Source organism: Eleginops maclovinus, chromosome 18 (assembly GCF_036324505.1).
Source record: "Eleginops maclovinus isolate JMC-PN-2008 ecotype Puerto Natales chromosome 18, JC_Emac_rtc_rv5, whole genome shotgun sequence".
In the NCBI taxonomy this organism is placed as follows: Eukaryota; Metazoa; Chordata; class Actinopteri; order Perciformes; family Eleginopidae; genus Eleginops; species Eleginops maclovinus.
In genome coordinates, this window is record NC_086366.1 from 21,276,378 (window position 1) to 21,304,033 (window position 27,656).

The 27,656-nt window shown below is 41.7% G+C and overlaps 2 protein-coding genes across 3 annotated transcripts in view; both read left to right on the top strand.

Moving 5' to 3' along the window:
• The first annotated feature begins 530 nt into the window (after positions 1–530).
• On the top strand, positions 531–23,131 carry gkup (glucuronokinase with putative uridyl pyrophosphorylase). Of its 2 annotated transcripts, none has more exons than XM_063906244.1 (23): positions 531–706; positions 3,670–3,776; positions 3,880–3,924; positions 4,094–4,247; positions 5,110–5,181; positions 5,323–5,411; positions 6,561–6,708; positions 16,290–16,367; positions 16,841–16,932; positions 17,052–17,157; positions 17,247–17,326; positions 17,416–17,484; positions 17,939–17,999; positions 18,097–18,113; positions 18,207–18,264; positions 18,916–19,008; positions 19,100–19,160; positions 19,240–19,353; positions 19,714–19,771; positions 20,678–20,746; positions 20,822–20,885; positions 21,015–21,086; positions 22,480–23,131. In XM_063906244.1, exons 1-23 carry the CDS (start codon positions 650–652, stop codon positions 22,573–22,575), a joined length of 1,860 nt encoding a protein of 619 aa, XP_063762314.1. In that variant the 5' UTR covers positions 531–649; the 3' UTR covers positions 22,576–23,131. The 2 variants fall into 2 exon arrangements, with proteins under 2 accessions (XP_063762314.1, XP_063762315.1); XM_063906245.1 differs by having other exon boundaries at positions 603–706; positions 3,670–3,789.
• An 801-nt stretch (positions 23,132–23,932) lies between these two features.
• The window catches only part of ubash3bb (ubiquitin associated and SH3 domain containing Bb), a 43,585-nt gene continuing 39,861 nt past the window's right edge, over positions 23,933–27,656 (top strand). The window contains exon 1 of the mRNA XM_063907479.1: positions 23,933–24,175. Coding sequence (XP_063763549.1) covers positions 24,048–24,175 — 128 coding nt within the window. The 5' untranslated portion in view covers positions 23,933–24,047. The remainder of the gene's footprint in view (positions 24,176–27,656) is intronic.

Sequence of the window (27,656 nt, forward strand, 5' to 3'; positions counted from 1 at the left end):
TAGAGACTTTTAGCTTAAGATTTTGCCTTAAATTACATTTTGACATCATGCATCTTTAAACATTCAACAAGTGGACTAACTGTTTAAGGGACAAAAAAGTAAAATTGTACAATATATTATAGTCTACAACAGTAAAATAATGCTTATACAGCAATATTAACAATCTAATAACGTCATATATTTAATAATATTGTAACATTAATGTATTGCGGCTTTTACTTAAGTAAAGGATCTGGATACTTCCACAACTGATCATCATCCAGTTATTCATTTATGACTCTTATGGGAAATTAGACATAACAATGTGGTACTTTCAGTATAATTCGATGGCAATGCCTTTGTGGTTTATTGAAGTAACATTTTGAGTGCAGGACTCCTGTAACAGAATATTCTTATGGTTTAGTATTGCTACTTTATCTGAAGTAATAACATGTGAGTACTTCTTCCACCACTGTTTTGTTTGTATTGCTCTACCAGGAAGAATTACTAAAAAGCTCATGGGTGTTTTATTGTGAAGGATCTTTGCGGAAGTACGTTTCTTCACTGACGCTGGGAAATTAAGCAGTTTAAGATATCGAAGATATTTTCAACCTCTGACACTATTCTTATTGACCTAAAAACACCATAACGACACAGTGAAGTTTCACCAATGATCTGTATACTGTTGGTAGCGGGCCACGGCACCGTTTTAGAGGCTCAAATTAAGGTGAGTAGCTTGAATGTTGCAGGAGAAAGGAGATAAACTGAAGGAGTGCAAAGTTCGGATTCGGTATAGCCGTAACGGTGCGCCAAACTACCTTACAGAATCGCGCAATTTACAATTTATTTACAAGTTGGCTAGCCTGTTTACCTGTTAGACCAACACGTAACACATGCACATACTCACAAGGATGTTCAGGTACATTCGGCGTACATGTGACCCAACAATGTTTCTGATAATCTGTATTAAATTACATTTTTAATATTGAACCTAGCTCTGGACCGCCGTTAACCCATCTTTCATTGTGGTGGAATTAAATTATTTATACATGCCAAATTATTCCTTATACATGCCAAATTATTATTCGTATGTTTAACATGACAACATTAACTTTTTTGTTAACAATTACGTATAATCACCGAGAAAAATAGAAGTTAAATTATTTTAGTTCGGCACATGATGTTCTCCAAAGTAACGTTAGAGGGGGACGTGTTGTGTTTAGGAACACCAGAGTTTGTTTGACGTTATGTAATGTAACCAGTCACAAAGCTAACCACAATTGCAACATATAAGCCTGTACGGATCATACAACCCCACGTGAATTCTTATCCCATTTAAAAATATATATAGAATTATACATTAAACAAAGAAACACATACACTGAGAATGGGAGTCCAGTGCTGACCTTTACTAACACAAACTGTACTGTAGCGGACTGTTATTACGTCAATTTACTCAAGGACTTTTACAATTTTGAGGTACTTGTGATTTACTTGTGTACTACTTCTATTTTTTATTCTACCTAATACTCATACTCCACTTCTTCATTTAATTGTTACCAGAGGTGGGACCAAGTCACTGTTTGGCAAGTCCCAAGTAAGTCCCAAGTCTCAGCAGTCAAGTCCAAGTCAAGTCCCAAGTAAAGACAGAGAAGGGCAAGTCGAGTCCAAGTCCAAGTAACACCAAAGCCAAGTCGAGTCCAAGTCCAAGTCCCAAGCTTCTTCGAGTCCTGAACAAGTCATCATGTACTCTTCACTTAATAATGCCATTATCAGACTAACGATCACACAATTTCAACATATCAACCTAATCTTCAGTATTTTTTTATACATACAGATTAAACTATGCATATATTTTATATATCTGTATATACGCATGCGCCCAAAGACCTTCAAAGTATTGTGTGTGAATGGTGGGTTAGAAATGTATGAGCACGGAAGGCACCACTGTCATCCTAAAGTTGGTAAAGCGCCTTGACTAGTGAGGCATGGACTGTGTGGATGCATGTAACTGGCATTGATGCTTCAGTGGATGCCAGTTACAGTAGGTCAACATTTTGCTTAAATCACAAAGAAACCTAATATTTCAATAAAACAATGTTTAATCTGCATAACAATTAAGCAGCATGACTACACACAATGAAAGGTGCTGGGGGTAGGCGCTTGAGAGACAGACAGACAGAGAGAGAGACAGAGTACACCTCCCTAATCTTAGTTATTTGTGTACATACCTGCAAACTCAGAAGGGCTGAAAAAGGTGACAAACTAAACCGTTGTAGGGGGGTCTGGGGGGTCTGGGGGCATCCCCCCCCACCCCCCCAGCCTTTGTACACGTTGCCTAGCAACGTCGCACATGCGCATTATATCCTGCTCCGCTCCGAGTTATAGTAGTAGGCTATTCATGGGAAACGCATGAACAGCACGTTAAGATCTCGGCCAAGTCGTAATTAAAAGCAGTTCTTCATTATTTAAGTTAAGCGGCGGTAACGCCAGTGTTAAACAAGGTGTTAAACACGCAAATGCCGGTTGGTGTGCGTACGGTACTGAGTGTTTATCGGTCCACAGCCGTAATGAACGTGTCGCATTGGTCCATATGTAATGCGCACGTTCTGTTGTTCCCATTGGCATAGAGCTATTGAACATTAATTTTAACAAAGGATACGGATAACATATCGCCCACGGCAGTTTTGTCATTGTATGTATAGCCTATATTTGTATTACGCTATCATCATTCAACATGTAGAATGAACGTGTTATCTATAGAGTCGATTTACATAGATAATTCACAACCATGAACCTAATCTGGATCTTAAACCTGCCAATTGCAACTGAGAGAGACGCAGACCAGACGGACAGCTCTCGACTAGGCTTCCCTTCCGTGGCACAATTGCATCTTTTCCGTAGATGAAATCCGGGGAAATCGTGAATATTAATGAGGGGAAACCCGGGGATTATCCAATCACGCTGGTTAGGTCCCTGATCCAATCCAAAAAGGCCAAAATCCACCACATGATTGCATTGCTCGCACTTGCCTGCCGGCTCTCTCACTTTGCGGTCTTTGGGGCTTCGCAGGTTCGCATTGCAGGGAAGGATGTCCATGATCAGGAAATTTAGCTTTTGACTCGAGGCATGTCAAGTCATTACAAGTAAAAGAGGCAAAGTCCGAGTCAAGTCTCGAGTTAATAGTATTCAAGTCCAAGTCGAGTCGCAAGTCATGCCGAATTTGATCAAGTCAAGTCTGAAGTCATTAAAATCATGACTCGAGTCTGACTCGAGTCCAAGTCATGTGACTCGAGTCCACATGTCTGATTGTTACTCTGTGCATGTAAATGGTCTGCAAAGGCTTAAATCCCAAAGTTCCCTCCAGAGGTAGTTTATCTCCCACATACTCTAATTGCATTAAATGCAATCAAAACGGGAATGCAGGACTTTAACTTGTATCTTGGTATTTTTACACTAGTTAATACTTTTACCTCTTCTGAGAACTGAGAAAATACTGTGTTTTATGTATACTATATGTAAGTGGAGTATCAGCAATGTTGGAATTTAGCAAAATTCTTTTAGTCGGAAAGCCAAAATCCTGTTCTAGACTAGCATTTGTACATTCCATCTATATACTGTCATCATAGTATATTTAGTTGAGTATCCTGTATTTGAATTCACTTATTTATTCCACCTCTACTCTCCCAGAATGATGAAACAGGCTTATACAGCCACCTTACTGGAGTACCAAAGGCTTTACTTCCTGGCGTTGGAGGAAGGAAAATCCTGGACTTTTGGTGGGAAACCGTCAACATGTGCGTGACAGTGGCAAGTAGCCCTAACATGATAACCCCTAATTCCTGATTTTTATTTATTTAAAAAACATTGACTATTTAACTTCTTCTGGTTTCTATCCAGGCGACAGCTGTTCACAGAAGTGTATTTGGTGACTAATGCGGACAAGTGAGTTCTAACGTACCCATTTGGTGCTTATTTGGAATACGGAAGCCTAATGCATTCACTTGAGATACACATATTTGGCAATTTTGAATTTACAAAACTCACAATTATTATTATTAAGTGAGTGCTCTAAATTCCGGTGGCTCCATTCTCATTGTGTTTCAACAACAAGGTATAAGTACTATGAGCGCTGGGCAACAGCTAACGACTTCCCAGTTGAAAACATCGTGAATGACGGCAGCACGACGTTGGAGGACCGCCTCGGAGCTGTGGCTGATCTGGAGCTGGCCATCCGCAGCCGCAAGCTGCAGGACGACATCATGGTGGTATGATGAATTCATCTGCTATTGGTGTTGGAGCATGTCTATTTTAAAAAAACTGTACTGTGTTTTATAGGTTTTTGTGCATGTAAATGGTCTGCAAAGGCTTATATCCCTGTGTCCCTCGAAAACACTCCAACAAATTGAACGTAACAGGCTAAGGGGCGGGACAACTCTAAACGGTTGACCAGCACATAACATAACCAGCCAGCTTACTAATCAGAGCAGACTGGGCTCTGGTTTCAGACAGAGGGTGAAAAGAGGTGCTGCAGCACAGGCAGTATGAGAAAGATGAAGAACTTTTTGAACATTAATGCATGGAAACATGTCAAAAACATGAACCTGAAATTGAGCATTGTAGGGCCCCTTTAATCTTTTCCGACCGCTTTTGGATTTAATTTATAAAACTTCAATAACAGCAAATATTGCACCTCATACTACAAAAAGTGGAAGCAGCCACCATAGAGTGTAGAGAGTTCGACACATACAGTATGTAATTCTTTCTCCCAACACCAAGTGGATAACTCTTCTATAAATTCCAAGCATTCTTTAACATTTAAACATTTGCTTATTATTATTATTATTATTATTATTATTATTATTATTATTATTATTATTATTATTATTATATGAAACCCAATACCATTCGTACCATGTGGCTATTATCTTATTGCAACCTTTTAAGATGTAATCGAGCGAATAGATACTCTGTTTTTGGTTATCGAATCATGTTATTCTGATTATACATTCATCCGTTGTTACCCAACCCTGCTGCGTAGTTTGATTTCATTATGTTGACTGGGTGTATGCTTGTTGAATAGAATTTAATGGATGTGTTTCAGTGACGGTTTTGTCTTTGTGGGAGCAGATTGCAGGAGACATGCTTTGTGCAGACCAGAACTTTGACATTGCTCAAGTGATCCGCTTCTTCAGGTCAGAGGTGATTCACCACAATACGATTTCATCTATTAAGTGGACATACAAGTATACAACCGAGTGTGTGCTAAGAGTTTTTATCATGGTAAAATGTTTTTTTTAAAGTCATGAGCCTCCCTTCCCTTTGTGTGTGTGTGTGTTGCAGCCTGGAGAACTGATCATATACTACGAGCTTGAGGAAAGTGAGAAAAGCAGCTCCAGGGGCATAGTGGAAGTTTGCCCCGACACCCACAGGTGAGAAGAAGTTATTTACCTTTAGTTCAATAAAATAGAGAAGTTGTGTATTTTTGAAGGCCAACTCGAAAGGTAGCATCCCAAGAGCTCCCTCGTCAAATATCAATGAGATTTCCCCATTGGATTTCAGTATATTGCAGAAAAAATGCTTTGTGATTTTTTAAGCAATAATGCAATTGGCAGGAATAATACGTTAGGCTATAAACAAAGCTACAGCACATTCGCACTACCCCACCGCTAGGCTGAAGGTGGACTTGTGTTGGCTTGAGGACGTTTAGTAGCTTATTTTAATTGTTTGTAGCAAACGCCATTTTTATGCCACATAGAAGCTTTGGACATTCACAAGTTGGGTATTTACTGATTTTAATATCAAAGAACCAAATTAAAAAATCTCTTCAGCTTGTGTAATCTAAAGTATGCACAGTATGTTATTTTCTGCCACTAGGGGTCTCTATCAAAACAATACCAGATGACAGAGTTTAGTGGCGTGCTGAAATAGCCTTGGATCATTGGAGGTGCTGCCTGTACCATGATTGCTTCTTCTACTCCTAATGATATGGATTCTGTTAGTGTTTATCGGTATATAGGTTTTACTGGAAGCCAAGTTTGGACATATCAAGGTGAAAACTAATTAAAACCAATATAGCCTATTAAAATCAGTACTTCTTCAATACTAGGGGAAAATAACTTATCAAAGCGAGAGCGATCTCAGCTACCGCTAATGTTTGCTAACTTTTTGCTCTGATAATTTAAGACCCAGGTCTCCAATGCTGAAAATTCTCTGTGTTTATCAAATATATGGTACCAAACAACCAAGGTCTAAAAATGTATTGTAACAATGTAGCTTTAAACTGCATAAATAGTCCATTAGATACGGCTTGCCTAACAGCAGAATTACACTTACGCATGCTCAAGGGCAAACTGACACCTTCACAGAAAACCAGATGCAATGGACCCTTACCTTTATCAAAATGAAAAATCTCGTTATGTATTAAATCCTTTTAATTTAGGAAAGTGTCACTAACAGGATATTTTTAAGACATTTTAATGCAGAAATGTCTCATAGTCTACCTTTAAAAAGTACTTTGTGTGAGGCAGTTTCATTTTATTGCAGATTTGATTTTAATCTATTGTAGTTTTTTGAATCAGGATAACATGCTTCTTGGAGAAACCGCAGGACGGGCTCACAGCGTCCCGGCTGGCCAGCGTTGTGTTTTACTGTCTCCAGAGAGAGACACTGTCCCACCTTTCCGACTTCCTCCACGTGCAGCCTCGGGCATCCTTCGGACGATTCTGGGTTCGTAAGTGTTAATTCAAAAAGTGTGTTTTCGGTCACGTGACGATGGTTGGCTGAAGGCTGTGTTTTCGCAGAGCTCCCGTGCCCATGTAACATTTATTGCAAATTATTTAGCCATTGTGCTGTTTTCTTGCCCAAATTTCGCAACCCCGGTGTAACTCACGACAATGAAGTCAAGCGGACAATCACAGAAAGAAAAACCATCGAAGCAGAGACAGACTCAGCCGAAAATCTCTGACCATGCTTCGATACTAGCTGTGGCGCCGCCATTAGCTAATGCTAGCACCATGACTGATGCGAGTGCATTGGACATTTCTGCTATTATGAGAGAAGTCACCAAGAATATTGGTGAGGTTATGGAACAGAAACTATCCAAGTTCTCTGACACCCTAGACAAAATTACGAGCCGCCTAGATGATCAGTCCAAACGTATCGGCGAGGCAGAACAGCGGGTCTCCAATGTGGAGGACCAATTGGCCACCATGGAACAACGGCTCAAGGAGATGGAGAAGTGTAGTGCGGGTATGGCTCAAAGACTGGACGAGGGGGAAAACCGGAGCCGACGGGACAACATAAGAATCCTCAATTTTAAGGAGAATGCCGAAGGCAACAACTCTATTCAGTTCTTTGAGTCCTGGCTACCAACAGCCCTTGGGCTTTCCACTGCGAAGGGTCGCATTAAAATCGACCGAGCCCACCGGAGCTTCGGACCAAAGGGTAATCGTCCTCGTCCAGTGATTATCAAGCTTCACAACTCGCGGGACAAGATGAAAATTCTGTCGGCGGCGAAGAAGGCGCAGAATCTGGAATATGCGGGTTCCCCTATCTACATCGCTCAAGATCTGTCCCTGGCTGTTCGAGAGAAACGTCGCTCCTTCAATGATGTCTGCCAAAAACCTCTGGATAAGAAGATAAGGTTCGCGATGCGGTATCCTGCCAGGCTCGTCGTCAACTACAGAGGGTCCGAGCATACATTTGAAAATGCATATGAGGCACAAACGTTTGTGGACGGTTCTTTGGAGTAATATGTTACCGGTGAGCCTGGCATGCACTGGGGCTTGCTATATCCTTGTACATGTAAGTAGGCATTATTAGTTTTGGACACGTTGCAACTATCTTTTACTGCCTTTTTCATTTTATTTTCAACTAACTAGCCAATGATAATGTATTTAGAAAACGGGCAGGGTAGCCTTTGTATGGGCGCGGGGGCTGCATGGAGAGTTTTTGTTTAGTCCTTTTTCCCTCTCCGTAGTGATGACCTCTTTCGGTGTCGCGGACTGCTGTGCTACCCTTTGGGTGTTTTATTTTTACTTTCTTAAAAGTTTATTTTTGTTAATAACTCTTTACATTTGTCTGTTTCTGACCCCAGTTGGGGTATTGTTACATGGGCCGCGGTTCAAGTACGGCCGTTTTTTGTTTGACAGCACCACCTCTTGTCGCTTGCTTAACGTTAATGTTGATCATATCTCTGCAGACGGTCATCCCGCCACTGATGCGTTGTGTGTGATCTTAGCGACATGTATTCAATCTTTACTGCTATGCGTTTTAATAAGTAGGCTATCAGTCACGGTTACAGACGTAGTGTGCATATTGCATAAACTAGCCCAATATCAATGAGTGTAACTAAGATTATCACGTGGAATGTTAAGGGGCTTGACAATGTAATTAAAAGACGCAAGGTTCTCTCCTCGCTCAAAAAGGATGCAGCTCATATAGCATTTTTACAAGAGACTCACCTTTCTGATCTTGAACACTTAAAATTAAGAAGGGATTGGGTTGGCCAAGTTTTCTACTCCTCCTTTAACTCTAAGAGTCGTGGAGTAGCTATATTGCTCCATAAAAAGTTACCCTTTACTTTAGAGAAATGCACAAAAGATTCTGAGGGGAGATGTGTTTTGATTACAGGTTTTTTGTATGGGGAGCGTCTTACATTGGGGTGTGTATACTCTCCCAATACATTTGAAATGTCTTTCTACTCCAAATTGCTGGCGGATCTATCTTCTGATATCTCACATCTTACAATATTAGGGGGAGATTTAAATACCTGCTTAGACCCTGTGTTGGATCACAACCCCTCCAAGACCTCCCGCCTTTCAAAGATGGCAGAGGCTACTAAAGAGCTTTGTTGTGATCTGAATTTATTTGACACCTGGAGGACACTTAATCCTAAAGCTAGAGATTACACTTTTTTCTCCCGCCCACACGGCTCATTTTCCAGAATTGACTATTTTTTTACATCAAGGCAGGCTCTGGATAGGGTTAAACTATGCTCCATCAAGGCAACTGCTCTCTCAGATCACTCACCTGTTTATCTTGAATTTTCTCCTCCTTACTATGATCCAGCATCACGACACTGGCGCCTAAATCCAGCTCTGCTTAGTAATACCAGTTTTCTTAAATACTTAGAGGAGCAGTTAAAACTCTTTTTCTCCATCAACGAAACTCCTGACGTGTCAGCATCTACAGTATGGGAGACTGCTAAGGCATACTTGAGAGGTGCGATCATATCATATACGTCTGCTAAAAAGAAGGAATCACTCAAGCAACAAATAGAGCTAGAACAGCACATATCTGATCTGGAACGGGATTTTAAACTGTCCTCTTCTAATTCAGTGTTACTAAAGTTAGATGCAGCTCGCTCGGCCCTTGACCATCTCCTCACTCAGAAAGCGGGAGCGGCTATCTTCTATGCCAAGCATCGTTTGTTTGAGTCCGCCAACAAACCAGGCAGACTATTAGCTCGTCTAGCAAGGGGTAGGACTGACTCCAATTTAATTTCTTCATTAAAGGACAGTAGAGGAGTGCAACACTTTCAAACCAAGCAGATGACTGAAATTATGAAAGACTTCTATCAAAACTTATACTCTTCAGACCTCTCTGATAATACAGAGGATAGGAATAGGTTCCTCGAGCATATTAATTTGCCATCTCTCTCTGATGAGAGCAGGAACACTCTATGTCTTCCCATTACAGAAGAAGAAGTATCTGAGTCAATCATGTCATTGCAAGGGGGTAAGGCCGGTGGTCCTGACGGGTTCTGCCCTCTGTTCTTTAAGAAGATGGCTGCTTTAATTGTTGGTCCGCTTACCAGAATGTATGTGGATTCTTTTGATAAAGGTTCATTGCCACAGACGCTTAATTTGGCCAATATAGCACTCATCTTAAAGACAAATAAACCTTCGGATTGCTGCTCATCTTACAGACCAATAAGTCTGATTGGGGTTGATTGTAAGATACTGTCAAAGCTGCTAGCCAGGAGACTGGAGGCTTTGTTGCCCACATTAATCAACCCCGATCAGACAGGGTTTATCTTGAACAGGTCCTCTCAAACAAATGTTCGGCGCCTTATTAATGTATTGCAGTATGCCCACTCAACGGGAGACAGAATGCTTTGCGTCTCTCTCGATGCGGCCAAAGCTTTTGATAGAGTTGAATTTGATTTTCTTTTCAATGTACTTGAGAAATTTGGGTTAGGGGTTACATTTATTAAGTGGGTGAAGGTGCTATATTGTTCCCCTATGGCTAGGGTATTAGTCAATGGCTGTGCATCGGAGGTTTTCCATCTGGGAAGGGGCACAAGACAAGGGTGCCCACTGTCCCCTCTGCTGTTCGCATTGGCCCTCGAACCCTTAGCTGAAGCCATACGTTGCCATAGTGGGATTTTTGGAGTCAATCTTGGAGGCGTTGTACATAAGCTGGCACTATATGCTGACGACATAATTCTTTTTCTAAAACAACCTGAGGTCTCTATTCCGGCTCTTATATCAACTATAGACACCTTCGGCAGCTTCTCGGGCTATAAAATCAACTATGATAAATCTGAGGCTTTACCGTTAGGTAACTTCGGGACCAGGAATGCGTTGGTAAACTTCCCCTTTAAATGGTCGGAATCTAGTTTCACCTATCTAGGCGTGAAGATTGCAGCTGATTTGAGTAGCCTCTACAAGCTAAATTTTGCTTCAATTGTCACTACAATAAAGACAGACTTAAATAGATGGTTCGATCTCCCATTATCTTGGATGGGTAGAATAAACCTGATTAAAATGAATATCCTCCCAAGGTTGCTCTACCCTATGCGGATGCTCCCTCTAACGATAAGGAAATCGTCTTTAACGACATTGAAAGATCTGTCTCCAAGTTTATATGGCACGGTAAGAGGCCACGCCTCAGAATGAAAACGTTACAGCTGCCCAAAGAAAGGGGGGGTCTCGCCCTCCCCAACTTCCAGTTCTACAATTGGGCCTGTCACGCACAAATTGTGTCAGGTTGGCTGAGACACTTCTTAGACCCTGGTGGAGAAACCCACATAGATGCTTGGCACTGTCCCTCTATATCTCTACTCAGCCTAGTCACATGTGATGCTTCCCGGCTTCCATCTGAGGTGAAAAATAGCCTAATGATGGTGAGTACAATTAGAACATGGAGAGACATTGTGAAAATGGTTGGTAGAAAGGGATACTCCACAATCTTGCACCCCATAACCCAAAACAGTGCCTTCCCTCCAGGGTTGGGCACGACCATTTTCCAGAGCTGGTATGATAAAGGGGTTAAAACTATTGGTGACCTGTTTGTGTCCGATACGTTGCTATCATTCGAACAACTTAGGGCAAAATTTGATATCCCATCCAATCAATTCTTTGGCTTCCTGCAGGTCAGGCATTTTATTAACAATCTGAGTTTCCCAATAGATAAACCAATAGCTACTCTTATAGAATCTTTTTTATTACATTACCAGGGCATTAAGAATTTCATTTCTCACTTTTATGGAAAGCTACAATCAGTCAACACAGTTAATATTGACAAGATCATAAATGTATGGGAGAGAGATCTGGGACTTGAGCTTGAGGAGGAGAAATGGTCTGATGCCTTGGAGTCAATAGGGAAAACTTTTCTTTGCAATAGACTCACTGAAAGTCAGTATAGAATCCTTCACAGGCTTCAGCGCACACCCCAGTTCCTCAATGTTATTGACCCAGAGATCTCTCCTCTATGTACCAAGTGTAAAACAGGCATAGGCTCATACTTTCACTGTGTCTGGGAGTGCCCCCTCATATCTAAATTCTGGGAAAGGGTAGCAAGGGAACTTGGCAAGATCTTTAACAAAGATGTAAATAAGGAGCCTGGTCTCTTTTTGTTGAATATTGTGAATGATGACTTGTCTATGCCATACATGCAGGAAAAACTTCTGTTCAAGCTTCTACTTTTGGCAAGGAGGTGTATTTTATTTCAGTGGATCAAGCCTAGGCCTCCTACTGTACACCAGTGGCGCGGGGAGATTTTCAAAGTCTTACCAATGGAGTGGCTGAGCGCAGTCTTGAAGGGTAATGAAAGTTCCTTTGATAGGCTGTGGCAACCCTTTTTTGACCATATTCCCCTCAGTGTCTCTGATATCTTAAAAGGGGGGCGCCACGCCCTGGTCTGGAGTCCTCCTGGTGGCCCCTAGAGTGGGAGTGACTGCTAAAGGCTGTTTCCCTATGTTGTTACTTTGCTTTCATTCCCTCTTCGGTTTAACCCCTCATTCCAGAATATTTTATCTGTCTGTACTGACCCATATATGACATGATGTTAGTGTGGTGCTGTCTGCCGTCTGCTGTCTTTTGCTTATCATTTTATTGTTTTGTTATACGTTGTCTGTTTGTATATTTGAAAATCTCAATAAAATATTTGGAAAAAAAAAAAAAAAGTGTGTTTTCCGATCAAGTTCATCCATCCATCCATCCATCCATCTTCACCCGCTTTTCCGTCAGGGTTGCGGAGGTAACAGCTCCAGCAGAGAGCCCCAAACTTCTCTTTCCCTGGCCACATCAACCAGCTCTGACTGGGGGATTCCAAGGCACTCCCAGGCCAGCGAAGACATATAATCCCTCCAACAGGTCCTAGGTCTACCCTTCGGTCTCTTCCTAGCTGGACGTGCCTGGAACACCTCCCTAGGGAGGCGCCCAGGTGGCATCCTCACTAGGTGCCCGAACCACCTCAACTGGCTCCTTTCAACGCGAAGGAGCAGCGGTTCTACTCCGAGTCCCTCCCGGATGACTGAACTTCTCACCTTATCCCTAAGGGAGATGCCAGCCACCCTGCGGAGAAATCCCATTTCGGCCGCTTGTATCCGCGATCTCGTTCTTTCGGTCATGACCCATCCTTCATGACCATAGGTGAGGGTAGGAACAAAGATGGCCCAGTAGACAGAGAGCTTTGCCTTCTGGCTCAGCTCTCTTTTCGTCACAACGGTGCGGTAAAGCGACTGCAGTACCGCTCCCGCTGCTCCGATTCTCCGGCCCATCTCACGCTCCATTGTTCCCTCACTCAAGATCAAGACCCCGAGATACTTGAACTCCTTCACTTGGGGTAAGGCTTCATTCCAGTCCATCGGTTTCCTGCTGAGAACCAGGGCCTCAGATTTGGAGGTGCTGATTCTCATCCCAGCCGCTTCACACTCGGCCGCGAACCGATCCAGTGAGTGCTGAAGGTCACAGACCGATGAAGCCATTAGGACAACATCATCTGCAAAAAGCAGTGGTGCAATCCTTAGCCCACCGAACTGTAGACCCCCTCCCCCACGACTACAACTCGAAATCCTGTCCATGAATATCACAAACAGGATTCGTGACAAAGCGCAGCCCTGGCGGAGGCCAACCCTCACCGGAAATTGGTCCGACGTGCTGCCGAGGACACGGACACAGCTCTCACTTTGGGAGTACAGAGATTGGATGGCCCTGACTAGAGACCCCCTCACCCCGTACTCCCGCAGCACCTCCCACAGTATCTCCCTGGGAACCCGGTCATACGCCTTCTCCAAATCCACAAAGCACATGTAGACCGGATGAGCGTACTCCCAGGCCCCCTCCAGGATCTTTGCAAGAGTAAAAAGCTGGTCCGTCGTTCCACGACCAGGACGAAATCCGCATTGTTCCTCTTCAATCTGAGGTTCGACAATCGGCCGGACCCTACTTTCCAGCACCTTCGAGTAAACTTTCCCGGGGAGGCTGAGTAGTGTGATGCCTCTGTAATTGGCACACACCCTCTGATCCCCCTTTTTGAAAAGGAGAACCACCACCCAGGTCTGCCACTCCTTCGGTACTGTTTCCGACTTCCACGCAATGTTGATGAGACGTGTCAACCATGACAGTCCCTCAACACCCAGAGCCTTCAGCATTTCTGGGCGGATCTCATCCACCCCCGGGGCTTTGCCACTGTGGAGTTGTTTGACTACATCAGTGACTTCCCCCCATGAGATTGGAGTTGATCCCCCTTCATACTCCAGCTCCGCCTCTAACATAGAGGGTGGAGTTGTCGGATTCAGGAGTTCCTCAAAGTGTTCCTTCCACCGCCCTAACACACTATCAGTTGAGGTCAACAGCGTCCCATCCTTACTGTACACAGCTTGGATGGTTCCCTGCTTCCCCCTCCTGAGGTGTCGGACGGTTTTCAAGAACAACTTTGATGCCGACCGAAAGTCCTTTTCCATGGCTTCTCCGAACTTCTCCCACACTCGCTGTTTTGCCTCGGTCACGGCTGAGGCTGCTGCCCTTCAGGCCTGTCGATACCTTGCAACTGCGTCAGGAGTACCCAGGGATAACGTATCCCGGAAGTCCTCCTTCTTCAGTCGGACGGCTTCCCTGACCACTGGTGTCCACCAGGAGGTTCGAGGGTTACCGCCCCTTGAGGCACCTAAGACCTTGAGACCGCAGCTCCCCGCCGCAGCTTCAGCAATAGTGGCTTTGAACACCGCCCACTCTGGTTCAATGTCCTCAGCCTCCACAGGGATGCCTGAAAAGCTCTGCCAGAGGTGTGAGTTGAAGGCCTCCTGGACTTCGGATTCCTCCAGACGTTCCCAGTTCACCCGCACTACACATTTGGGTTTACCAGGTCTGTCCAGAGGCTTCCCCTGCCACTCGACCCAACTCACCACCAGATGGTGATCAGTTGACAACTCCGCCCCTCTCTTCACCCGAGTGTCCAGAACATGCGGCCTCAGGTCCGATGATACGATAACAAAATCGATCATGGACCTTCTGCCTAGGGTGCTCTGGTACCACATACACTTATGAGCATCCTTATGTTCGAACATGGTGTTTGTTATGGCCAATCCATGACTAGCACAGAAGTCCAGTAACAAACCACCACTCAGGTTCAGATTGGGGGGGCCGTTCCTCCCAATCACGCCCCTCCAAGTGTCTCCATCATTGCCAACGTGTGCGTTGAAGTCTCCCAGCAAGACTAAGAAGTCCCCTTCAGGAGCCCCATACAGAACTCTTTTCAGGGTCTCCAAGAAGGCCGAATACTCTGAACTGCTGTTTGGTGCATAAACCCACACAAAAGTCAGAGTTTTCCCCCCCATGACCCGCAGGCGTAGGGAGGCGACCCTGTCGTCCACTGGGGTAAACTCCAACAAAGCGGCACTCAACTGGGGGCTTTTGAGTATCCCCACACCCGCTCGGTGCCTCACACCTTGTGCAACTCCGGAGAAGAATAGAGTCCAACCCCTATCAAGAAGTAAGATTCCTTTACCGACGCTGTGCGCAGAGGTGAGCCCCACCAGATCCAACTGGTAACGCTCCACCTCCCGCACAAGCTCCGGCTCCTTTCCCCCCAGAGAGGTGACATTCCACGTCCCCAAAGCCAGCTTCTGCTGCCCGGGTGTGGTCTGTCGAGACCCTTTGCTTTCAATGCCACCCTTCTGGCCGCGCACCCAACCCCATCGCTGTATCCCGTAGGTGGTTGGCCCGTGGGACGGAGAAGCGGAGGTGTTGCCCACGTTGCTTATTCGGGCTGTGCCCGGCCGGGCTCTGTGGCAAGCCCGGCCACCAGACGCTCGCCCACGAGTCCTCCTTCTGGGCCTGGCTCCAGAAGGGGACCCCGGACTTCCTCCGGGCCGGGTATCCTCGCTTTCAAGTATGTTTTCCATGAGGTCTTTTGAACCAATCTTAGTCTGGCCCCTTACCTGAGACCAATTTTCCATGGGAGACCCTACCAGGAACACAAGGTTCCAATAACCAATCAAGTTATTAACTGTTAATGTTGCCCCCTCACAATATTAAACTGGAGTGTTAGTCTACTAACCAAATGTTAAGTGAAGATTCCCTTGTTCATTTCGGAATTATTGTTCTCATTATCATTGAAAAATACAATAAATGATTACAGCGTGATTTGTACCCAATAAATATGTTTTGGCAGGTGTGTAGATTTGTAAGCTGGGATATCGCTGCAGCTCCATAATAGTTATCTTTTAAATAATATTTGACACATATTAAGCTATTGACAAATATTGTGCTTCCCACAATTAAAATATTGCACCGGTCCATATGTGATTTTGATAACATTTTGCAATAATTGTGGAGCCCTACGAGTAACATATTGAATGGGGTTGATTAATTCAAATCTTGCCTTTGTGTGATTACCTGTAATCATTAAAAAATGGGTTTGTGGACAATTATGACTTTGATTTTCATTTTGATTAAACTATTCTTTGTCAAAATTTGACTCTTAATTAAGTTAAATTAAGTTAATATAATTAGTCCCACTTTACTGGCATTGTCATGAATGAATAAAGTAATAATCATTTGTGGTTCATTTTTCTTCAGGAGTGGCTCATCAATGAAAAGCAACTGGATGTGTTTGGGATGAAGCTTCCTACAGGCTTCCAGCTCATTGGACAAGTGGTTTGTATTCTACCTCACTTCAGTCCAACAGAGGCGTTTCAGTGGGGTGTGGGGGTGTTAGGGGGGAGTGTAGGGGAGTTAAACTCCCTCTTGATGGAACTTTGGGATTTTAGCATGAGCAGACCATTTACCTACACAGAAACCTATATAACACACTACAGGAAAGGGGGGAGGAAAGCACAATAGGGTCTCTTTATGGTCTTAAAGTGACTGCGTGGCTGTCCCTTTGATTTAAGTGATGATCACGAGAGGTTTATTTTGATTCTAAACATCGTTTTTTGCCTATATTTAGAGCCAAACTTTGTTTCTTAAAGGTTGTTTTGGTCACTTTATTCATTTGTGAATATAATGTAACTCTCAATCTCGAAGAGTGGCCATGCATGTTATTTCTGATGTAATATAGTATCCTGTGATTCAATTCAAGCCCCTTTAGTCGTTCTAACAACTTTTCTTTCTTCCTCTTGAAATATCAGGGCCTGTCAGACTACACCAAGTGGCTCACCCACTACTCCACCAAGCAACAAGACAATCCTGCTAAACCAATCACATACAGATCATTCGCCCGGTAAGAAAACCTCAGCACAACATACTCTCACTTTCCCTCTTCTTCCTACCTCACAACAAGAGCCCTGCAACCTGAAAGACACTATAAAAACTGATTTCCATATATATGGTGATTCTCAGGGTTGGATTGATGGGGAACCCCTCAGACGGCTTCAATGGGAAAACCATCGCCATGTCCATCTCTAACTTCTGGGCGGAGGTCACTCTAGTGGAGAGCCAGACTTTGGTAACACTCACACATTCAGAAGTAAAAAAAATAGAACTTAATCTGGGAAATATTGTGGAAAACGTTTGTGAACTTCTGTGACTCGGTAGGTTTTAGTCCCTCATCCCCTCAACGACCCCACAGAGTTTGGAAGCTTGCAAGATCTGTTCTGCATCAGCAGGAAGGAAGGGTGCGTACACGTGAAATAAGAAAAATGACACAAGTTATGTTAAGGCTTTGTCTAATTGTTCTTTTCTAACCCTGACCCACCTACTTTAGGTACCTGGGAGGTCTGCGTTTGCTGCAGGCCACCTGCAAGAAGTTCTACCAGTTCTGCTCCAAACAAGGGTTAGTCACTCGATAAATTATTTAATTACATCATCCTTTTTCACCTCCAACTTTGTGTATCTTTTTCACCATAGATACTGCTATAACATTTTCCAATTTTTTTGGAATGAAATGGTTAATAAACAAAAACAATTATTACATATTTTCTTTAAGAGAGCTATTATGCTCAATTTCAGGTTCATATTTGTATTTTGTGCCTCTATTGTGACATGTTTCCATGCATTAATGTTCAAAAAGCTCTTTATATGTCTAGTACTGCCTGTGCCGCAGCACCTCTTTTTCTATTGTAAGACATCATTGTGTTCAGACTTGAGTTATGACTCTAGTTATGGATAGAGTTAGAGTTCAGATTTTTTTAAACTATTATGCAAATATGGATACCTCATCTTCCTCTTTAACAGTCACACTGATAATACTACCCAATGTCTGCTGTGTGTTTGTTTTTTCACTACAGCATTGCTTTGACAAAGCAGAACTTCACACTGAAGTATGACACCAACATTCCTCGGCAAGTGGTGAGCATCCATTCAAATACTGGAAAACAATCATTGTATAGCCCTAATGTGAAAATGTTCCGTCATGATGAAATTATCTGTCTCTTATTTACTGCAGGGCCTCGCTGGAAGCAGGTAAAAAATTCTGTTTGATGATTTGTATAAGACAATTGTAGATCATTTTCTATGCTTTTCAATAAAATAATTTACCTTCCTCTCATTTCACAGTGCCATCGTCTCAGCTACCCTGAAGTGTCTCATGAAGTTCTACAACATTACAGAAAATGTAAGGATTTGTCGTATCTCATTAAGTTACAAAAAATCCTTTAGGACCATTATTACATAACACGAAGAACAACAAATACACAGTCAATGGAGGCAATGGAAAAATAATATCTCAGATAAAAGTCACACATTTAAGAGAAGAAAAACTCTGAGAAATATTGTCTTTTCTTGGAACTACATGGCTTTTCTTGCAAAGGAATCAACCTTATCACACAACAGAAGCGGCCGGTAAAAACATTACTGCCATTATATTTTAGTTTTTTTCTAATTAGACCAAATTCACAAGATTTTATCTTCAAAGTCCCGATGCCCAATATAATACAGTTATTCCGGGCCACCTTCACGTTCATTTCTTTATTTATGAATCTCATTGCAAAGTATCATTTCAAAAAGTCACCCACGGCAGGCATAATACACATTTATCCAAGTTATATATTATTTTTAAAGATAGGACTGTGACAACCTATGGCACAAACACAATAACAAACAATTGTGATGGATTAAACCCAAACATGACCCTTCCTTAATATGGCTCTTACATATTAGTCAAACAAAGACTCAAACAAAAACAAAAATATAAATAAATGTCAAAATGACATAAAAGGCATTGTGTCTTTAACATGTTTATGTAGTTATTTATTTGACACTCCAGGATCTCCCGAAGCCGATCCGTGCCAACTTCATCCTCAACGTGGAGACTGATGAGCTCTTCATCACGGCGGGCCTGCAGGACAGAGTTGTTCAGGCAAGTAAAGAAATAAACTCTCCACAAATGTACCGTCACCACATCAAACCATGTCTCTTAACTTAATTTGAGTACCCCTTTGCCTTGACAGGTGTATGAAGGCTTAGTCTACATGGATTTCAGCAAGAAGCTCATGGAAGAGCAGGGCTACGGTATTGAAGTCACCATCTGTCTGTGGAGGTTACATGGTACAAGGACATCTCTTTCCTAATGTGTGTTTCCTGTTGTCAGGGAACTATGTTTCTATGGACATGAGTGGGCTCCCACAGTTTTGGTTGGCTTACCTGAGCGACCCCAGCGACTCTGGACGCATCCACAGCAACATCAGACAGCGCTGGCTGAGTGGTGAGTCTTCTTATGAAAAATGACTTTGCAGGTCTTCTTTGTTAATTAAAGAGGCCCTATTGGGCTTTTTTTGGTTTTCCCTTTCCTATAGTGTGCTATAAAGGTTTGTGTGCGTGTAAATGGTCTTCAAAGGCTAAAATCCCTGTTCCCTCCAGAGGGAGTTGCTGCAGCACAGGCAGTATGAGAAAAATAAAGAGCTTTTTGGACATTAAAGCATGAAACATGTCACAGTATCATCATTGGTAAAATCAGTCATGTCTTAGTTTAGATTAGATTGAAGTTTATTGTCAAAGTCTTCAGAGTAGAAGACCTGGCATAACAAAATGCAGTTAGCGTTCATGCTGCTTTGTCTTTCCACAGGGGAGCCTCTGGTTGTCGAGGCCATGAAGAGTTTTGCTGAGCTCACTGATCAAGCAAGGTGAGTTTGAGTACTTTGAAGTGTACTTTGAAATGTATGCAATAAATAGCACTGGAGGTTTGATTAAACATACAGGGCAAAAGCCAGATTACAATTACGCATGTCTGGCTTTTTTTCAACTGTCGTGAAATTACTTTGGTATTCATGAACCCTTAATCCGAGGAGGGAATGAGTCCTTACCCCAAGTAAAGGAGTTCAATTATCTTGGGTTATTGTTCTTGAATGGGGGTGAGATGCGCCGGAGAATCTGAAGCAATATAGGAGTTGCTTTACCGCACAGTTCTGAGCCAGAAGGCAGAGCTCTCAATCTACCTGACCATCTTCGTTCCTACTCTCACCTATGGTTAAAGAACGAGATTGCGGATTTGGTCAACCAAAATGGGTTTCCTTCAGAGGGTGACTCCCCCTTATGGATAAAGTGAGAAGTTCAATCATCCTGAAGGAACTCGGACTGGAACCGCTACTCCTTTGCGTAGAAAGGAGCCAGTTGCGCCGGTTCTGTCACCCAGTAAAGAAGCCACTTGGCTGCCTCCCCAGGGGGGTGTTTCGAGCACGTCCATCTGTGAGGAGACCTATGGGCAAACCCAGGACCAGGTGGAGGGTTTATAGCTCCACACTGGATTGGGAGTGCCTTGGAATCCCCCTATCAGAGCTGGTTGATGCTAGGTAAAGGGAAGTTTGGATCCTTGTGCTGGAACTGCTTTCTGAACAATCAGTATCAGGACAAGCGGTTGAAGATGGGCGGACAAAGGAACGGACGAAGAAACGGAGAGAGGACCAAGGGATTCTTGACTTGTTGTGTAAAATCTTGTCAAACTGGGCAAGTTTTACATGTTTTACTATGTTGTGGCATTTCAGAGATGGGACCATTATATTTGAAGCTGATTATAATTGTTCTCCCCTCAGGACGGCTCTACAGGAACGAGACTGGAGGCGTCTGACTCAACTGATGGACCAGAACTTTGAGCTGCGGAGGTAAACGGTATATTTTGATGTGCATGTGCAGGTTCTACAGGTTCACTCTTAGCTAAGTAACAACATATTCCACAGGTCTGTGTACACTGATGACTGTCTGGGTCCGGGGAACCTGAAGATGGTTCAGCTGGCGAGGCAGGTGGGTACTGAAAGGTTCATCCACCTGCTAAGAGGAAGCATTATTTATTGATTCACTCTTTTAACCCTCTCCATCTGTGCAGAGTGTTTTTCTGTTTATGCATTCATGAAGTTTTACTGCTTGTTGCAGTTTGGATCGGCGGTGAAGTTACCCGGCAGTGGGGGGGCTGTGGTGGGTCTGTGTCTGGATGAAGAGAAACTGGTAAGAGTACACTATGTAAGATTTGTACTCAATTAGATATGAGTAATTTAAATCCTTTATTGACACTACAGAAAAAAGTAGTGAGCATTTTGCTTAATGCACTTCCCCTAGAACACACCAATACACTGTTTATTGAGTCAAGGCTGTTTGAGTAAGATTTAATGGAATTATAGACCTTTTTCGTAATGCATAAAGCAAAAAATAGAACACGGCCAGAAAATGAACAAAACTAATTTGTTTTAACTTCAGAAGAAGAGCAACATAGGAGGAAATGTAACTTTAAGCATCAGTATGCACAGACTACTTTAAAGCAGCTGTGTATCTCCGTAGTTGGGGTTAAACTGTGGAATTCATAACCAAATTATTTAAAGGGCTGTAAGAACATCTTTAGGTTTAGGAAAATGTATAAAGAAATTCAAATTAGACAGAATGAAGATGTCAGGTAGCCGAAGGTACAGAAGATTGATTTTTGATTTTGGTTTCTGTATTTGTAAGCAGCTGTGACTGACTCGATTAATATGAAATATATTAATAATAAAATGTAATTTTATTTTTTTGATTAAAAGGGAAGTTTAAATAAGATGTTCTTCTCTATTAACCTTTTCTCCATGGGTTATAAAAAATACGTAAAGTGTACATATTTTGTTTTATAATTCCCATGAGTGGAATGAACAAATAAATAAAAAATAGATGAACTAAGCCATGTTCTCTGATGTGACAGATCAGAAAGTGACTTGTATTCAGAGAGCACATTCTAAACCTCTGAAACCATGAGTCTAGTTTCTGATGAAATCAAGAGAAATCATCGTTAGGATTCTCTGCTGAAGGAAAGATATGAAAGATTGTTCCACTTTGATTTGTGTTGGCTTTATTAACCCTTAATTAATGAATTTGTTATTTTTTCCAATGATACTCTACCTGATGCAGTGTTTATGGCAAATGTTTCTACTACCTTTTGGCTCAATCCCAAAAGCAATAAGTTCTTGTGTCAAAAAAATCATTTGAAAAAACAAATCAGCTGTACGATAGTGAACATACTTCCATGTAAAGCAAGTTATATGTCTTGCACTAACGCATGTTTTTAGATGACTTCAAATCTGAAGTAAAATAGTTTTCCTTTTTTTGATACCTTTTTAACATTTTTGCAGAATTTGAGCATGTAAACAATGAAACAACAAAAACGCTCGTTCAACAAGGTTATTCAAAATAATCCACAAATATTTTTTCAGCATGCAGTGTCAAAGTTCGTCAGTAATATAAAGAAACATGTCGAGATTCAAATCAAGTAAAAACTTGAAGTCTTAAGATTTAAGAGTAATTAACCAGTTATAGTTTGCAAATTCTTTATTTGTGAATCAATGCTGTTAAATGCAGTCTATGTTTTGCCCACTAGGTGGAAATGAGGCAAGCTTTCCAGGAGGCAGGCTGTGTCTTCTGTGTCATCGCACCATACAACCCATCTGCCAGCACTGTGGGCGGCCATCACTAACCTCACATCTCCCCAAGACTCAGTCAGGGCTACCCGAGGCCAGCTGATGGCCATTGGCTGGATATGGCAGAGTGCAACCCTCAATAAAGCCTGATGTAATTTCATAGACCTTATAACTAAATCAGACAGCAAAGATCATGATCAGTTCATAATCAAATTTGTACATTTCCCCTCTGTGGGAAAGATAAAGGTATTCTTATATATGAAAATATAAGAAAGCCATTGTTAAAAAAGAAAGGATCAGGGTTGCCATTAGTAAATTAAATCTTTGGGGAAACTTTGTGTAATGATTGAACAAATGCTGCTTTATCATCCATCAGGATTTGCATCACTTGATAAGTGAATCAGCATATTTTAAATGTTTCTTTCAGATTATATAACATTGATGAGGACATGGAATGTAAGGTCCTGCATGTGAATGACTGAGTCAGATATACCAATATACGCAGCAATGTAAAAAATATGTAATTATTTTTCTACATGTGATACTTTATGGATATTATCTTTGTATAATTAATGTAATTTGTGTACACAAATTAAAAGCAACTGTATAGTCTTCAGTGTTTTTCAGTTTTACTGTTCAGCCGTAATAGTCCGTACCACTTTTTCAAAGGAACATAATTCAACCAGTACATACATATAGTTGATATACAGTATTTCAAACTAGTTTAAATAACCAATAAGCAGAGGTGAGAGAAGTACTCAGATCTTTTACTTAAGTAACAGAGAGTGGGAATACACTGTTAAAAGTCCGGCATTCAAAATGTTTCCTTATTAAAAGTACAAACGTTTGGCATCTTAATATACTTAAAGTACTCGCTTTGCATATTTGCCCATTTCAGAATATTATATATTATCTGTTTAAATTATAATCATTGATGTATTAATGTGTTTATCAAGCCCTGTAAATGTGGAACAAATGTTATTTTTATTTTGTTTATGTTTTATTATTTGATTTACTGCTGATTATTATATGCAATTACTACAAAATGAATCGTATTGTTTATTTTTTTTATCATTAATCCATATATGCAAAGTAACTAAAGGCACTATATAAATGTAGTGGAATAAAAGTACAATATTTACCTATGAATTGTAGTGGAGCTGTATTACAAAGCAGCATAACATTTAAATACTCAAGTAAATACTACTTAAGAATTGCTCTTATTTACAGTACTTCAGTATCTATGTACTTAGTTACTTTACACCACTGCCATGACCTTTTTTTCCTTTGACCCTCTCATATATTGCGTACTGTTACCCTGTACTGTGTGTATTCAGTGAGCAGATCTAATTTGCAGTTTCCTCCAGTGGGCGGAGTAGCAGAGCTCTGCCTGGCCGCACAGCGCTGCTCTCAGCTCCGCTCTGTTGTTCCCCTCACTCATGCGGACCCGGCCGACGCTCATGGACTAGCTGGAGGTGTGGTGGTGGACTGTATCGGGTTTGTCGTGGAGTGGGGGACCCAGTGGACCATGGCTGCCAAAGAGGACCTCTACAGTAAAATCCTCCCTCGGAGGCTCCGGCAGAACCGGCCGGGTTCAGTGAAATGTGGCTCCAACCTGGACGTGCTGTTATCTATGGGCTTCCCCAGACCGAGAGCGTAAGTAGCCTGACCTTAACCCTGTATGTGTGTGTTGGCTGCGGGACTACATGCCTGTCAGAGGTCGTCCGGGGACCAGGCGGGGACACGGCCGGTGTGTAACGGTTTTGTTGTGGGAGTTAGCGGACGGGTCACACGCAGCATCTCCACTCGCCGTTTCTCTGCGTCGCTTTTCACTGTGCGCAGCTAGCTGTTATTCCCTGTATACAGCCGTACACAACTAAATAGTTGAATACAATCGTATAAAATATCATATAGCAGGTATGTTTAGGTAAAAAAGCAGAACAATATCGCATATAACTCAACAGAATAAGCAAGGAGTGTCGCGAGACTGAATTACCAAAGTTAACAGAAGTGAAGTAGTGTTCAAGTATTGTACTTAACTACGATTTTGTGGTACTTTACTTCACTTCATTATTTTTATTTTATGCTACTTTACTTTATACGTCTACTCCACAACAATTCGAACCCAATATTGTTCCTTTATTTGACAAAATGAGTTACTAGATAGCTACTTCCAAATTCAGTTTATTAGCTAAAACATAATATAAATAAACTTTGATATATATAATTAGGGGTTAAGATATACAGCAGCAGTATTTAAAGAAATCACCATGCTGTACATATTTGCAATTTTTAATTTTAGTTTTTTTACTTATTGTGTTATTAATAACGTGAGCCTACTTAGCCATTTGAAAATCCCTTACTTTATCTGATCCATCTGCTGTTGTAATCATGTTAATTTCTCTATTGCAGGACCAATAAACGATTTCTGAATTAAATAAGCTCCACCTTTAACAGCTGTAATGAATATATTAATGCATAAAAATAAATAATCCACTAATCTACCCATCTACAATAGGACATTACACACTATACATTTCGGTACTTTTAAGTATTTTTTGATGCCAATACTTTTGTAATCTTACTTAAGTTTTTCAATGCAGGACTTTTACTTGTAACAGAGTATTTTTAGACTGTAGTATTTCTAGTTTTTTAAAGTAAAATATCAGAGTATTTATACCACTGAGAGTAAGTGTGGCGTTAGGGGTTGGGGAATGTTTTCTTCGTCTCTTGGTGTAATTTTAAACTTGATTGTAAATACTGTCAGTTTAAATACAATGACGGGAAAGAAAAATCTTTATAGTCTTTCACAATTTCAGTTGAGTCAAATCAACCATAATTAGGAAGCTTATGTTTTGCCTATAATCTTGGAAAGCTGTCATACATAAACTATTGAGGAAACTGGAGTCAGGAGTCATGGAGTCATGACTGAGTGTGTTTGTGGAGGGGAGGTGTCATACGGTTCACCCTGTGTCCTCTGCTGTTTCTGAATGCAGCGACTGTCTTTAACTTGGCCAGATCAGTGAGTTCGTATCCGTCCTGTTGCTACAGGCTCTCACTGTAAACACAACACTGCTGTATACTGTATCACCGGCCAGCAAAGCAACAGTTTACTAAATACTGGAATACCGCTGCTGGACTGATCATTATTATGTTAGGCATTCTTTGGTAGTATGTTCACTTTGTATTAGTTTGGGGTTGGTTCTCAATTAGACAGCCATTACAAATGAGATATAATCCCATTTTCACTAATGTTAACACAGCTGCTATTGGCTAGATGTCTGTGGTGTCAGTGTCAGAGTTGTCCCTAGTGTAGTGAATCTCTAAAGTAAAAATGGATTCTTGGCTCTGTTTATACTTCAGATTGAATGGACACTGAGTCAGTGAAGTCAACAGATAATACTCATATTGTAACGGCTACACTGCTGGATAGTGTTTACTTCGTACACTGTAATTTCGTTTTTAAACAATGTCTGTTTGTCAACTAACGTTAACTGCCTGGCTTGCACAGTGGCTTTTCTTAAATGTATATATTTAAATGTCCCAAAAAAACTGGACCTATGTCATATACACTGCTCAAAAATATTAAAGGAACACTTTTTAATCAAAGTTTAGCATCAAGTCACCGTAACTTCTGGGATATTGATCTGGTCAGTTAAGTAGCAGAGGGGGGCTTTAATCAGTTTCAGCTGCTTTGGTGTTAAAGAAATGAACAACAGGTGCACAATAGGGGCAACAATGAGACGACCCCCAGAACAGGAATGGTTTTCCAGGTGGACGCCACTGACATGTTTCCCTCCTCATCCTTTCTGACTGTTTTTCACTAGTTTTGCATTTGGCTAGGGTCAGTGTCACTAATTGTAGCCTGAAGCTAACCCTTGACCGCACGGGCAGTCCAAATCCTCCAGGATGGCAGATTAATACGTATCATTGCCAGAAGGTTTGCTGTGTCTCCCAGAACAGTCTCAAGAGCATGGAAGAGATTCCAGGAGACAGGCTTAATCTAGGAGAGCTAGACTGGTCCGTAGACGAGAACGCAATGCTGCCTGAAATATTGTTCAGCGTGACCGGTTTGGTGGTGGGTCAGTGATGGTCTGGGGAGGCATATCCATGGACGGACGCCCAGACCTCTACAGGCTAGACAATAGCACCCGGACTGCCATTAGGTATTAGGACGAAATCTTTGGACCCATTGTCAGCCCCTACGCTGGTGCATTGAGTCCAGGGTTTCCTTCTGGTGCGGGACAATGCCTGGCCTCATGTGGCGAGACTATGCAGGCAGCTCCTGGAGGATGAAGGAATTGATACAATTGACTGGCCCCCACGCTCGCCTGACCTCAATCCAATAGAACACCTCTGGGACATAATGGCCTTGTCAGGCATGCACATGGGGGTAATACACAGTACTGAATACCATGTTGAGTTGCTGCGATGGAATTTTAAGCGAAATGGACTTTCATATTCTGGGTGTCTTTGAATTCAGCCCTCTGTAGTTTAAACATAGATATCCAGCATGGTTTTTTTTCCCATTGAGGTCTGATGTGTTTTCAAAGTGTATTTTTTTGAGTTATGTACTCCAACAAATTTCAACCACAATCTTTCATTTTAATTTAATCAAAGTAACAATCCGTAACTGGTTGCCTGTAACTTGTTATTTGGTCTTATTTCTTCGCATGCATTAGTGTTGTCTGTTGGAATAAATTTAATTATTATTATGCCATTTTCAGGCCACATTTAAATGATTATTTTTTAATCAAGGATGTGTTTCATTTGATCATTTTAGTCACTCTACCACTGGATCTTCAGCTATCGAGAAATTAACTGAGAATATACAGACCTGTAAAAAATTAAGAGACATTCAGCATTATCAGTTTCTCTTGTTTTATTATTAATAGGTATGTGTTTTAGTTTATTGGTTATATTTTTTATTTATTGTATTCTATAAACTACTGACAATTTGTGTCTGTGTTGAAATTCAACTAACACTGGAATGGTTGCCATACCTGTAGAGATAAAGATTTAGCAAACATTTGGAGTGGGCTCCTCATTTTTTCCGGAGCTGTATGTATTACAAAATAACAGGATTGTTGGAACCAGCCAAACATGGTAAAGTGAAATGTTACTGCTATTACTGTGA

Excerpts from the sequence above, each read along its gene's own strand:
- gkup (XM_063906244.1), top strand. The coding sequence starts at position 650 with ATGATCTGTATACTGTTGGTAGCGGGCCACGGCACCGTTTTAGAGGCT. Across the intron at positions 5,182-5,322 it reads TCCGCTTCTTCAGGTCAGAG|CCTGGAGAACTGATCATATA; the intron begins GTGATTCACCAC and ends TGTGTGTTGCAG. Across the intron at positions 19,009-19,099 it reads TGCAGGACAGAGTTGTTCAG|GTGTATGAAGGCTTAGTCTA; the intron begins GCAAGTAAAGAA and ends TTGCCTTGACAG.